Source organism: Atractosteus spatula, chromosome 3, assembly GCF_055471065.1.
Source record: "Atractosteus spatula isolate fAtrSpa1 chromosome 3, fAtrSpa1.hap1, whole genome shotgun sequence".
In the NCBI taxonomy this organism is placed as follows: domain Eukaryota; kingdom Metazoa; phylum Chordata; class Actinopteri; order Semionotiformes; family Lepisosteidae; genus Atractosteus; species Atractosteus spatula.
Genome location: NC_142708.1, coordinates 15,722,783 through 15,737,990, shown reverse-complemented (window position 1 = coordinate 15,737,990; position 15,208 = coordinate 15,722,783). Strand labels below are relative to the sequence as shown.

General features: G+C 36.8%; 1 protein-coding gene across 2 annotated transcripts in view; it reads left to right on the top strand.

The window, feature by feature from the left end:
• Positions 1 to 15,208, top strand: part of LOC148837471 (transducin-like enhancer protein 4) — an 87,919-nt gene that overhangs the window by 32,569 nt on the left and 40,142 nt on the right. The window contains exons 7-8 of one of the 2 annotated variants that reach the window (XM_088911473.1): positions 1,630 to 1,831; positions 3,767 to 3,783. In XM_088911473.1, the coding sequence (XP_088767599.1) occupies positions 1,630 to 1,831; positions 3,767 to 3,783 (219 nt within the window). Of the gene's footprint in view, positions 1 to 1,626; positions 1,832 to 3,766; positions 3,784 to 15,208 lie in introns of both variants that reach the window. The other variant, XM_088911472.1, reaches the window with a different exon arrangement.

Genomic DNA, 15,208 nt, shown 5'->3' with positions numbered 1-15,208 from the left:
TAGGAAGAGGTTCTTTGAGAGGCGCAGTAGCATGAAGGGCATTTTTTCTCATCAGTGGTTTAATATGCATAAACCATTTTGTTTGGCATTCAGAACATTCTGGTTTAAATTGTCCACATGAATAGACACGGTGATATATTGTGTACATATATATAAAATATGGTAAATCTAAAATATCAAAATAAGTATACCAGCCATGTTCTTGTGATTAAGGTAGATTAGTGTCTCGGTTTGGATTTGAGAATATATAGGTGGTGATGTTGAGTTGGGAGGTGTGTTTGTGTACTACCTTAACTATACCCTGATCGAAGACAGCATTACCCAGGGTAACTGACAGAAAATTGTTTATAGCGGTCTTGTTTAGGTAGGAAAAGTTCAGTCTTGCCCTAAAGCCACAGGTTGATAAGCATTCAGAAGACTGTATAAACAAGGGAGAGCACACCTGCTGCACTACTTCTCTCCTTTAAGAAAGGACTGACCCTCCAGGACAACTTCAAGGCAGATGTAAGCAGGCTTATGGCTTGATTAGAATTACTGTTGGAAACGGTCTTTTAACCCTTCCAGCTGTGTCATGATAAGCATGATGCTGTTCTTTGAACCGTATGTTCCTGGTAATGCAAAACAATGGTGCCAAGCACATGTTAACTAACCCACATTACATTCCCCCCCCCCCCCAACAGCAACAACAAACCATCTACCCCGCAATGGTTAGTACAGCGCTGAGCTTCATGCAGCCTCAGCTGAGGTCAAGCACTCCATTTCTAGCTTCTCAAGGGCTTTCTCTATGTGTTGCCAATGTACTGGTAAAACAGACTTTAAACTCTTGTCAGCACAGTTACTGGTGCATGCATCACAGCCCCACTCAAATAAACCTGTCACAACACAGACTCGGCAGCTAGAGAAGAGTACAAGGGCAGGCCTCTAGCTTTTCATTCGAGCAGCACTAAACGTGCGCAGAGTGCCCAATTATTTCAGCATTATTGAGCAAGCCTACAGGAGGACCCAAGCCTCGCTACATTAGATTTTCTTTAGTAATTTGCTCAAGTACCGCTGAGGACACTTAAAGGGCTTAAAATGGTGGCTGCAACCAGCTTCCTTTCTGGGTTATTAATTCAGTTTTTTTCCCCTTCTCTCTCTCTCTCTCACTCACTTTCTTTTTCTCTGTCTGTGAAATTAACTCACGCTGTATGCTGTGCTGTGGTGCTGAAAATATATTTCGCCACTAACTTTTTCGAAGGTTTATCTATTTTTTTACCCAAAACCGCTTACAAAAGGCATTTTGTGTCTATCCCCTTTTGAGGTAGTTTTTTTCTGGCTTTTGTTCTCTTTGAAATCATACACCAGGATGTATCCGGGATTTTACACACAACCATGTTTAATTACATGAAGCAGATAAGCAGAAAACACTTACCAAATTATTTCTTCTACCCATAGGGATGTGAAATGTTTCTGACTTTTCTTTTTGCTTTCCCCTCACAATACATGCATGCTGTTAACCATCAGTAAAACAGTGTTAATGATAGTGCTGAAGAGGCCTTGGTACATGAGACCCAGTGTAGTATATTGCAGCTTGTATGTGTGAGCTCTTGCTGAATGGGTTGAATATCTGGGCCCTTTTTCTCACAGCAGCAGCAGCTTCAGGCTCAGCATCTGTCACATGGACACGGACTTCCAGTGCCTCTGACGCCTCATCCCACGGGCCTGCAGCCCCCCACCATTCCTCCTGTCGGCAGCAGCGCCGGCCTCCTGGCCCTGTCCAGTGCTCTGGGTGGCCACCCACAGTTGCCAATCAAGGACGAGAAGAAACACCATGACAACGATCACCAAAGAGGTAAGGAAGTCCTTCAGTATGTCCTAGTGGTTTACAGTGCTGCCAGAACAACCAGAAACATGAAATAGGTTTATTCCATGCTGAAAAAAAGAAGCAAGTAAACACAACATTTCGGCTGTGGAACCTTCTTCACCTCACACCTGAAGAAGGCTCCACAGCCGAAACGTTGTGTTTTCTTGCTTCTTTTTTTCAGCATGGAATAAACCTATTACTTGTTCCTTTGCAGCCTACGCATGCTGACGCAGCTAAACACCTGAACTACAACAAGAAACATTGTCACTAGTACCATTGCGTAATGCAAGGATACATATTCCTCAGTATCTAAAGACCTGGCTTAATCACTGTGAATGGGAGTGAAAACAGAAACCAAAATATTCTGATTAAAATTGGTATTTTTCAGATTTTCATAGCTCTTGTTTTGCAGTATTTAGCATTTTAGCCAGGAAGTGTACAGTGGAAATCTTAGATGGGTTTCAGCACTTTATATGTATTGTCATTTCCAGTTATCCAGAATGACTGCCATTTATTGTGAAAGAAGGCTGTTAGTGCACATTTAATTGAATAGTTATAGAATTAACATGCTTTGTTGTGATTGCTAATTACTTGTCCCTTTGTTGGAAACCTGGGAGTGTGATACCATGAAGGGCAAACCACGCAGTGATAACTAGTAGAATATACTTAATTATATAATGTTTACAGTTTTATTCCTGTGTTCTTATTTGAAAATTTAACACTAACAGCAACTAGTTCACACACAGAAGACCACCACTTTCAATTAAGTCATCCATAGTACAGAAAAAATCACTATCGTCAAATTACGCTTGGCAAATACTCAGCAGGAACATACGTGGAAGGTATGACAGGCAGTCCTTAAAAATGACAGGAGATACCCTTTTCTGACCTAGTTTTATTGTGATTTCTTTCTTTCAGAAATTTATATAATTTTGTTTGAATGCTGCTTTCATCTGGTTTTGTTACTGAGAAATTAGATAAAATTGAGTAAAATCAGCCATTGGTAATAAAAAAATTAAGTAAGAAATAAAGAGGAAAATGTAAGTTTTAAATTGTAATTCAGAAAAACCCTGCAAAGAAATGAACAAATAGCTAAATGTCCTTTGTGTCTAGCAGCCTTAAAGAGCAGGATAGTCTTTTCATTGTTGCACTTTACTGTTTCTGTTTAGAAATGGAAAATCTACAGTATTTTTTTAGCATTTCTAGCTTAATGCTTTTCTTGGTCTTGTGAATTATAATTTATTAATTTCACTTATATTTGCTTCTGTGCTGCCCAAGTATTCCAGAATTAATTTGGTTTATGAAAATAATTTCAGTCTTGAATAAGAAATTACTTGACAAAGTCCATCATTATTCATATAACACTTTAGCAATGGACTGAAATAATCTGTTTCTGATTTGCTTCTTCAGTGTATCTTCCAAGCAAAAAGCTTTGTGAATTCTTTTCAAAATGGTTTTTTATTGGGTTGATCGGTTAATGGCCATAGAAAATAATTGTGAAAACACAACTGAAAATCAGGCATGTTGCACACAGTACGGAAGTCCAGATAATGTTTGCTGCTACTTTAAACTGGTTTAATTCCTCACACAATACTATGTAAATGTTCTAATTATAAGCATTTTTAATTGATTTTTTTTATAAATTTTGTGAGAATTTTACACAATACAAACATATTTTGTAGGGAATTTTATGTCAAAACACTGTCGCTATCACTGTAAATTTATTTTCCATTTATGTTTTTGTAAATCATATAGCATAGTAATGACACACATGAAGTAGGTGAAAATTATTGTATTGAAATTGTGAGAATATGTGAAAAAACTTATTTGCTTTGTATTTTTTCCACCAGCTTAAAATCTAATGTTTGTTTTTTCTTGTTTGTTTGTTTTTAATACCTGCTGCATTTTATACCACAAAAACAGATAGAGATTCAGTGAAGGTAAGTGTAGATTTCTTGTTTGTTAATGTTAGATTAATTATTGGATTAATGTGTTTATTTGGTTAAAAATAAAGATTTTTGTATAAAAGGACCAAGAGACACCATATTTATGCAGGTTAACTTCTAAAGTTCATCACTCAAGATGGTTTTTTTTTCAGAAATATTAGATTTTAGTCATTTGTTTTCATTCAGTTCATATTGATTCAGTAATAACAAACATTACTTTAACAATTAAAATATTGAGAATTATTATGTTGTAACTTGTTTAGAATTAAACAAAGTTGTGTCAATGCAGGGTTCTTCAAGTAGCAATTAAGATCTGAGTGCAGTGGAGTTCAGTTTCTTCCTCCTTACCTTACAGGTTTTTATGTATGTAGAGATACACTTAAAATGATAATTAGCCAAGCTTTTTGCATCAGACCGATCTGTTAAAGGTTTAAAAGAAAAAAATACTAACGTGAAAAAAGTGTGGATTTTTTTGCCTTACATGGATTTTTGAGAATTTTTGCATGTTGAAAAATAGAGCAATTTTCACTGTTAATTGTTTCTAACATTGCATTGCAAGTAGCTGCCAGGCTATTTCACTAGCAGTGATAGAACTTTGTCATTTCAGTACCGCATGGTGTTAAAATGGTCTTTCTCCATCACTGATTTGGCAGAGGAGCAAAGTGATTAAATTCAAATGGCTGGCTATTACACTAGCAATTTAAGTTGGCATGGCCTTTAAAACTGTATACAAAAGACTCAAATTACAAAGAGTAAATTAAGCAGGGGTAATAGATTTCTTTGCTAAAATCCTTTTTTTTGTTTCCATCTTTGGAGATTCGACACAAAATACTATTGTACTTTAATCTGAAATTGTACAATACTATAATGGTGTTCTAGATACATATGTGATAGGAAACCGTGTACAATTCTGTAACACAGGTGTCCCAACTATGATTGTGAATGGCGAGATTGTGCTGTGTTGAAGTGTTTAGCTGGGTAAGGCGGTTCAGAAAGATATTCCCCAATGATATTTACTTCAAACTGTTGCATGTGTTCAGAGATTGAAATTTCCTTGGTAAAATTAATGATTGACTACATAAGCCCCTAGGTGTTGAACTGTGCATTTTGAGTATTAACTGTATTTAAATGCGTTCCAGGGAATCACTGGTGCTTGGAATTCAACACCACTTGTCTCTGGTGAAATTTTGCTGTTCAGATTTACCCTCTGGATGAGCTGAATTAGTGATAAGGCAGGCTTATTAGTTCTGCTTTGTTATATCATTTAAGACAATTCCTGTAAACCGTGACATTTCCTTGCTGTGCTGACTTTTTAAAACATCAGAGTAATTTATTTTAGCACTAAGGGAACACTGCCAGGCTATCAAGGTAAAATAGTTTGCTAATTTCCTTAAATGTTCTCCTTACTGCCCAGAGCAGCAGTTTGTCGCTTGTACTATTGATCGGTTGCCCCTTTAGTCCCTGTGCGCGAAGAGAGGCTCTTTATGATTGTCTGCTATAAAGCTTGCAGTGATGCTTAACAGCTAGAGAGTGCCACTTGCTTGCAGCCACTGTCGGCATTGAGTTTGAAGTGATTTATTCCTGCAGGTTAATGCTCCTTACCATTTAGCAGGTAATGATTATGACACAAAATTCTTACTTGTATTTAATTTTCTCCTCCTCCCTTGCTTTGTCTATATGCCAACAAGTAGTGCTTATGCGAAATAAAGAGCTGGTTTTTGATCCTCCACTAAGGAAAATTTACGTGACTTCTTTCCTGAATGTATTTATCGTTTCCTTTTTCACCCTCTAAAAGCTTCTAATATCTAGGGAAACATCCAAAACCTCTCTGGCTAATTGTTTTTGCATTTATCCTGCATTGTAGGTAATGTTTTATTGACAGAAGAGATTTCCCCAGTCTCCTGTTATGTTTAATTGTAGTAAATACTGTAGTGGGTTTGAAGATCTCTCTTCATGTGAGTCATGAGACAGAATAGGGTGTGTAATGGTGACATATGTCTGGTCTTTATGTACCAGTAAGTCTGTAGGTCTGTCTGTGCTGCAGTTAAGGGTTGGAAAATGTGAGGGAGCCAATATTTTAGTGTGCTGCAAAATGGAGTAAGTTTGTGATTGAGGTTTTTCTATAATTGGAGATGGAATACAATTATTAAGATATAAAAGGAGTGAATAAAACTTTTTTTTCTTTTCTTTATTGAGCACTTTAAAGATTTTATTTGATTTCTTCGGTGTCATTTATAGTCTTATGCATGTAACTTTTTATCTTCTTTGAAGTAAACAAACTGATGAAGAACTTTAGCATATTCTATACAATGTTACAAACGTTTTATCTCCTAAATGTCACAATTGAAGGCATATTTTACTGAAGTACAGTGATGTAAACAATTTTACAGTATTTTAAAAAATCAATCAAAGTTTATTTATCATTAAATGCAGGTGCAGGACATGTACTTCTATAGTTCCAGGGTTCTTCGCAGCAGTTTATATCTGTTCTGTGATGTAATTTTGTTCCATGTTTTACTTGATGTCTTCTTTGTTGTCTTTGTTAATTGTAATGAAATATTCAACTTGGTAGTCAAAGAATACATGAATAATGGTCATGTGAATGCTCAAATTGGAACAATGTAATTAGTGGAGTACCACATGGATCTATTATAGGATCACAGCTCTTCTCAGTTTGTATCCGTATAAATCAGAGGTTCCTAAACCTGGTAGTGGTGGTATACACTAGCTGGTTTTAATTCCAGCTGATCTGCTCAGTTAGAGGTTATATATTACATATAAATCACAAATGTTAAACGTCTACCCTTAACATGCTTATGAAACTAATGGTTTTGACCAGAAAGTGTGTGTATCACCAGGGCCATGGCTGGAACCCCTCAGCTAGATTCTGGTGAAGTTGGTAAATTAGTCAAATTCACACATTACATCAGAAAAGGAGGACAATCAAACTTTGTAGAAGCAGCAATGAAATTCCAGATGATGTAGATAAAACTGAAGACTTTGTTGATGACATTTAATGCAGAAATATATTATGTAATTCCCTGCATTAACAATATTATGTTTGTGCTACTGCAGAGATCTACATGCAGGCAACACAATATAATAATAATGTAAAAATATACAAAAATATAATCTATAAATATAAGACTGGAAACACTGAGCTTGAAGAAGCTGATAATGAAAAAGGCTTGAGTTAATTCATCATGTTCCTCCTCTTGACAGTGTTTGGAAATATTGTATAATTTAAATGAGGGGATGTTATGATAACATTGCACAGTGCATTAGTATGATCTCATTTAGAATACTGTGTGAAGTTTTGTAATAGTGTTACAAAACATATTTCTGCTTTGGAATCAGTATGAAGAAGGGTGACTAGATACATTTCTAGTCTTAAAAGTGTCGTACACTGACATTGCAAATGCAAATGAGTCTTTTTATTTTAGAAAATAAGTCCATAGGGCAGCACAGTGGTGCAGTGATTAGCATTGCTGCCTTGCAGCACTGGCTCCCTGAGTTCAGTTTTGAACATGGGGTGCTATCTGCATAAAGTTTGTTTTTTCTTTCCAAGTTGGTCAGATTTCTGGTTTCCTCCCAGAGTTAAGACATCCTGGTAGGTGAAATGGCTTCTGGGAAAACTGTCCCTGGTGTGAGAGTGTGCACCCTGGCATCCCTTCCAGAGTGTATCCTGCCTTGTGCCTGTTGCTTGCTGGGATAGGCTCCGGCTCCCCCTTGGCCCTGAATTGGATGAAGTGGTTAGGAAATGGATGGATAAGACTTTAAGGGGTACTATGATATAAGAACCCCTTTTTGAAGAATATAATGGGGAATATTGGAGTGTTAAAAATCCTCAAAGCCATTGACAAGAGTTCTTCAAAATTAGCAACTAGATGTGAACCAGAGGACAATAGAGGAGAAATGCATTCAAAACTGAGAATAGGGGGCACTTTTTGCAGAATTATTTTTGGGAAGTCTGGAAGAAGCTACACAGCCATCTTGTGTATACTCATACTCTGGCTTCTTTTACAAAATTGCTAGATGAGATCCAGTGATCAACAAACGAGAAGAGGCCAGTCAGTCTATCTAACCCATTTAGTTTTTGTAGTTTATTGATCTCAGGATGTAATTCATCTGTTTCTTGAAAGAAACCTGGGTATCAGCTTCAACAACGTGGCTTTTACATAATCCTAAAACCCTTTCCCTCCCCTTTGTAACCTTTTTTTTATTGTCTTATGGTATTATATCACTTTTGATTCTAACTATTTCCACAACAGTAAATCCTTTAAGCAGATTGCCAAGAAATAAAAAAAGTCTGTAGTTTTTTTTATTCTTCTAATGTGCACATTGTCCACTGACAAATCTTTAGCTCAACCCTTGGAGCATTGTTATTCTCTCTTAACTCTCTGAATATCTGGATATATATATTTCTGCTGGATTAACAAGTTAACGTATCAAAGGTTTTAGCATGAACTAGACCATCGCATTGTAATTCTTTGTAATTCTAAGAATGTTGGAAGGAATGATGTGATAGTGTAGACAGAAGTAGAGGAAGCTTAAAAAAAACTCTGCAGGTATGGAGATGTCAGTGTCAAACCCTTGAAAAATTGTAACAAATCATTAGGGTCAAACATACTGTGGAGTATGAGAAAATCTGGCATAATGTTTTGTAATGATCTGTACTGAGGCAGTAGAAACCCTTTTCTCCAATGCAGTCTGCAGTGCCAGGATTTGAAGACAGACAGATACTCCCTTCTAATATATTCCTACCTTCAAGGAAAACCCTACAGAAAGACACCTGTGTTAATAATTTCACCTTGGGGAGGCCACTGTACAGCACTACAATTCCTGGGAGAGTTATGATTGCGGTAGAACCAGTTTCTCCAATCTGTTTCATAAGGCTTCTACTTTTGTCCTGTGCAGTAGATGTACGTAATGAATACTTGGTATAAAAATGGCAGCCTAGCAGATTTGATCTGATCCTCAGCCTGGGTGCCGGGCATGATTCCTTTGTCTTCCTGCATGAGAATATTCTACTGATTGCTGGAAAGGGACTTTTAAGACTGCCCTATTTAGATTTGAACAAAAAAAAATGTACCTTGGCAATTGTGAAATTGTGAAATGGAATCAATTAAAGATGCATTCAGACACACAAAGATCCAAATTTCAAGAAACAGAAGACTGACGAATGAGCCTTAGCATTGGTGTTTATAATTTGTGGGCTAAAACTATTGCAATTTTTCAAAATGCATTGCAATGTATTTTTCAAAATGCATTGCAGCCCAATGATAGGTTTAAAGGGCAAAATTTTGACCTGTGGCATTTCTGAACTGAAAGATTTATACCTTCAACATTTATCAAGTGGGCATGTGTTACTCATGAAATGGTTGAAAAATCTAAACCAGAGGGAGAAAAAGTTGCTAGTACATAATTATCAAATGATAAATTAACAGTATCTGTGAGCATGCAGGTCATTATTTACATTTAACAGGTAGGATACATTTGTAGATGTTAAAAATAGAGGAGGCCACGATAAGCATGGTAAATTATCACAGGTCGCTGACGAAAATAAACATTGTTTCATTAAAGGTCTCTGTTCCAGTAGATGTACTACAGCAATTCTTTATATATTAATTGATCTTCGCCTCTGGCCAAATGAATGCAGGGATCCTAACAGGTACCTTAATTCTAGAAAATATGTTCTAATTGTTTGTTTGTGGAGCATATGAATAAATATCTTGGGGGCATGGGCAGTCCTCAGGTGGTGAATATGAACAGATTAGTGATATGATTGGGTATGACATTCTTATTTGTTACAATCTAATCACGAAACTGTCCGGTGAAGCAGAACTAATAATAATTAGCAAGGCACTGTGTGCTGTATGAGCCTATCACTTCTAGTTGTGTAGTCTTTCTAGTCTACCATTGTGTTGTAAACTGTTTTTTCTTCTAGCTCTTCACTTTAAAGGCTATTGAATAAATGTCTTTCATTCTTACCATTATTCGTCCCTTTTAAATACGGAGCCCTTGAAATGTGCTATTTCAATACTTAAAAAAACTGTGACCCATTTAACAACGGTGTATTTGGCAAAAGTGCACACACCACTGTTATTTATTTATTATTGTTGGGATTCTTATTAATTCAGTATTTTTCTGCCCTCATAGTAATAACTGACTGACAGAAGTGTATGTGGGGGGGGCATTTTCCAATGGCAATTAACCCATTACTATGGCTACTACTGCTGTGCCTGAGAAGCTTACAGCGTATCCCCATGACAGCTCCTGCAGGATTGCTTGGCGTGGTTTGCTAATACCGATGGGATGTATAAGCCTCAGCGCATTTTAAGAGGGCATAATTAAACCTCAGGCAGTAGATACGGGGTTCACTGTGAATGGTTTGGTTTTCCAATCTTGGAAGCATATTTTGCATAATTAAGTCCTGTACACCTCTGCATTTTGACTCATTAGCTCTTGTTTAAGCTTAATACATCGATACATTGTTAAGGCTTAAAGGTCATTTAAATTCTAAATGGAAATGTTTTTTTATGAAATCAGCCAAACTTTAAAAACTATCCAGACTGTCAAAATATCAGAATCTTAAGTACAAGGCCTTTATCATTGGAAAAAGGGTGTTTTGTGGTGCTTTATGGTAAAAAAATGATGTAGGACTGACTAATGTGATTTAAAGAGTATGAAACATGCTTCAATTTATCTTGCTGATGTGGGGAATCAGAATTTGATAGCAGTAGACTAAAATCTAGAGGGAACACAGTGATGGACTAAGTTTTCATTGCCATATTTTTCCAATTGCAAAATAGGGACTTAAATCCCTAATCCCCTTTCCTCCAACAGTTATGATCATGTTTGAATAAAGGAGGACTTTTGAAATTTACAGTTCTTGATAAATTCATTGATACCTTATATATATTTGTGCAACAAGATTGTTCTTAGGTTTTTTGTGTTTTTTCCACACTGTTCTTTATCTTTATTTCACAAGAACAAATTTGTATAACGTTTCTGGATTTCTTCTTAAAGGTGCTAACCAAGTTTAACCTGTTTATGTTTGTAGCATGGATGCCTCAGCAGCTTTGAGTTTTTTAAAGAGGTAGTTTGGATCAAAGAAATGCAAAACATACATATGTATCTTGGAAACAACTGAATGTGTAGCTGTAAAATCTGAGTCAGTACTGTGCCATGCTTAATTAGTCCCCCAAGCAGAAAACATTTGTTCAGCTCTCACATTTTGTCATTAATGGATTATGAGGAGATTATAATTCCTTTTTTATAGTTAGTGCACACTGTAGTTACTCCTTAAATTAACTGACTTTTCACACATTTACTGTGTGGTAAATTTCTAAAGTGTGGTAGGTATATACAAAAGCTGTAGTTTTTAGCATGGTGTATGATGTTTTTTGATTGCTGTAGCACCTTAAACAAAAGTTGTTCAATAAATTACAATGCTCAGGATGTGCAATTTTGAAATAAGGGATGTGAACCTTGCTGAAGGTGTAATTTTTAAGATGATGCTACTCCATTCATATCTGAATGTAACTTCAACTACTTAAACTACATGGAGTGCTACTTTTTATTGATTAAAGTTGAGATTTACACCCACACCGCATAGTCTACATGCTTTGATGCAAATTCTGTTACTTGGAAATGAAAGCAAGCTGCAAGTTGAGAGGCTATTTTTCAAGCAAGCCTCATTTCAGCAGGACTGATGCATTCAAACAGTAATGAATACTGAATTAGCAAAAAAGCCATGGTCAGAGCTTTTCACTAGGGCTCTTGTGGCAGTGGCTATTCAGCTAATTCTCAATTGTGTATTTGGGTGTAAATCACATTTGATATGATTAGCTCCAGCCAGCTGATATATTAAAGATGACAATGAATCTTTTTCATGAGCAAAGCAACCATACGCCCCACATGCATTTATGCCACAGGAAGGGAAAAAACTGACAGTATTGTTGAAAGTTGTGGTAATAACATTTTGCATTATATCAGTTGGTCTTATTTTGGATTATAGTATCACATTTCATATCATATATATATATAATATGGTATTAAGGTGCACAGAATATATGTTATATATCTGCTTATATAAGGGAACACTTTGCAGTGTTTGGAGTATAATACGATTCAGCTGTTTTGTACACTGCCACAAGATAAATTATTCATTAAAGCAATTGTACATAATGTACATAAAATATTAAGCAATTTTCTACTTAGTGTATAATTCAAAGCAGACACACACGGATAAACATCCTCCAAATGAAAACGAGTGTCTCTGACTTGGGTGTTGCAGAACGCTGCATGAGGTGGTCCCACATGATAGATTTATTCTTGCGGTTTTTGCAAGGAATTGTCATTTACAGATAATATTGTATGTGAGCTCATAAAGTCTGGTTTGCTGTGAACACTATAGCGTGGACTGTATTACTTTCTGATTATTACCCAACCCAGCTTGGAAGCTTTGATTCAAAATATCGAACCGTAGCTGTATAAAGAATGGGAACCATTTGAAGGTGCTGCACTTAGGTGTTTTTTTTCTTTTGGAATTGCTCTGAGCATACAGTCGTGTGTTGAATTGGTTAGACAAATGAGACAACAGGAAAAGGGTGGGCGATTTGGATGCCGGCTCTTTCAAGCCTGTGATGTAGTTTTCAGGACAGCGCGTACACCTTTCCCCTGCAGCATTAAAAATGACATGTTATGTAATTCCCACAGAATGTCATGGTTCACTAACAAAAAATCAAATTGTATCATCGAAATAAATTGAAAGTAAACAAAAGGTCCTGAATCTCCATACCATATCACCTCTGACTTGGAAAAAAGTGTCACTCAATTATAATGTACTCATTTTGTGCAATTAGTATTTTTTTCCCTTCTAAACTCTTGGGTATTCAGTGTATGCATTTCAATTAATTGCATACAGCTTAACAGTGGAAAAAAATCTGTTTAATTGACAGCTCTGGGAAAGGGATCAAATAAGATTTTTAATGTAGTGGGCTTAAAAGTTGATTTGCTCAGTTGACAGACACTTGGCCTTTTGAAAGGCAAAATAAAATCAGAAACAGTACACTATCCAATAATGTGAAAGAGTGGGAAAAAGCAGATCTCCATGGTAACAAAGCCGCTTTCTCCATGGTCTCCTAAGAAGTGCCCTAGAAGCAGATGTCTGAATTGAGGAGCTGTTTCTGACCCCTTTAACATAAACAAATAACTTCTAGGCAGGTGTTGGAAATAATATGGAAATCCTATTACAAGGCCTTGGCTTCCTGTCAGTCAGAGAGCCTCATGTCACAAAAGAAAAGAGGAGGCCTTCTGAATAAGAGTTTATTCCTGCTTAGGGTTTAGCTGCCTTTTTCTTTTTTTTCCCATGAAATAACTGTCTCTCTCTGTATCCCTTCCTCCTGTGAGATTTTCATTGTGATTTGCGTTTAGGCTTTGCTTCTTCACCTCCCTCCCTTAGCGATCCGTCTTGCTCGCCTTCAATAAGTCCGCGGATAATTCACACTCGGCTTCTGGGAGGTGCCCCTCTCCCCATCCCCACATGACCTCACGACCACCAGACCAGGCTTGTTCAAACCTGTTTGTGATGGCTTGTGCTGAAGGAAAGAGGGATGTTGTAGGCTGAGGTATTACAGTCTCCCAACAGTGCCCTTTCAAAGTCAGTGACCCATTGTATTGTGTCAGTGGACTAATGTAGCTGGCTGTGTGCTGTGCAACATCCTTAAAATAATTTGTAAATGCTTCCTTAGGGGTTTTTTGTTGACTAAACAATATTATATTTAATATTTGCTATACGGACAACATGATAAATGCCTTTCATTAAATTAACATGGAAAAAATTTAGTCAAATTAAAATGATCGCTAACAGATACATCAGGAATTGAATACCGTATGCTTTTATGTATGTTTATGTATGCATGAATGGTCACATCTGTTTCATATATCAGAGTGCTAATATAAACATTTTTGCTTTGTTTTATTGCATCTTCAGTTTTGTGCCTCTTGGATAGACCTCCTCCTGGTGAAATTTCTTGCCGTTGTTGAGTAGACAATCAGAACGTATTTGGTATGCTTCCTCTTTGTGCTTTTATGACTCAATAATAAATTATATCTAAGCCTTGCCACATGTTGTGGATAATGCCTGAATTTGAACAATCTTTAGCATTTCCAGGTGCTGTGCATGTCCGGATCCTTCTTAATAAGGTTGAAAGAAAGCAATAATTCCACTAGGGCAAAACCAAAGTTTTCCTAGGTTTTGAAACACATAAGGAGATTTTTCAAATGTGTTGTTATTCTGCTGCTTGTCAGTTTTTATCCTTCCTAATAACAAAATAATCAAACGTAAGCTTTTTGCCTCTAGTCTTGCACAGCTATAAGATTTTATTTTTGAATTAATGTATTGCATATGGTAAGCCTGCCTCTGCTACACAGAGCTAATTCTCTCTAAGACCTGGTTTAGCGCCGTATCTATATAGCAACCAGTTCAAGTCACTGAAGCGTTTAATTGCTGAAGGATGATTTTGCTATATCCGTTTGATTCCTAAACGACCCTCTCCCTTTTCTTAAGACCCAGTAGTTTAAAAGGCAAGCAGATCCCCCATTACCCTTAACCCTCTAACCTGCAGGTTCGGATTAAAGTAAGGGGCTTTGATTTAGAATTTAAAATGAATTATATTAAACAATGTCAAGTGAATAAAAACCTGCACAATAGCAATTACCATATCCTCCCCCTCTGCACCTCATATTTTTTGTTGTCATCTCTGTTCTGCCTATTGTTGTCCTGAGGAATTGCATAGCAATGCTCTTTAATAAAGCTCTGCGGGTTAAATGTGGATAAACGCAGAACAAGGTTTCTGAAAGCCTCACTATTATCAAGCAGCATTTCTCGGACTATAGTCCCTGAGATGCACTTCATAAAGCCAATAAAACGCACACTGGTGGTCTACCGTTGCCCTAGCAACGGACCACAGGGCACGGCGTATGTGAAATGCATGAACATCTGTGAATTAATCTCTTTAGTTTATTCTTTTTTCTCTGCACTGATTGGGCCACTCTGGCTTGTGTCTGTGACATTGCGTGAGGAGGGATAAGCTTGAGAGTTCCCCAGGGCCCTGCCCTAAGTGGTTGGCGGAATGGAAAAGTGAAGTGAGATTTATCCAGGCAGCGCTTTCAGAGGTTGAGGGATTTAGCCTGACAGCACTCTCGGTGGGATGTTATTAGCTTACTTTCTGCTACAGCGGGGAAATGAATAGAAAATTTTCTAGTAAATCTAGGCATTAGTGGAGGTTTTATTGGTCTGTCTGGCCAAAAAAAAAGGCAGGATAAATTTATAAATAATCGCTTTTGTTTTTTATTGGAATTTTTTTAAACTCTCTCTGTCCCTCCCCACTACCAACATCCAGCTGCTCAAGCT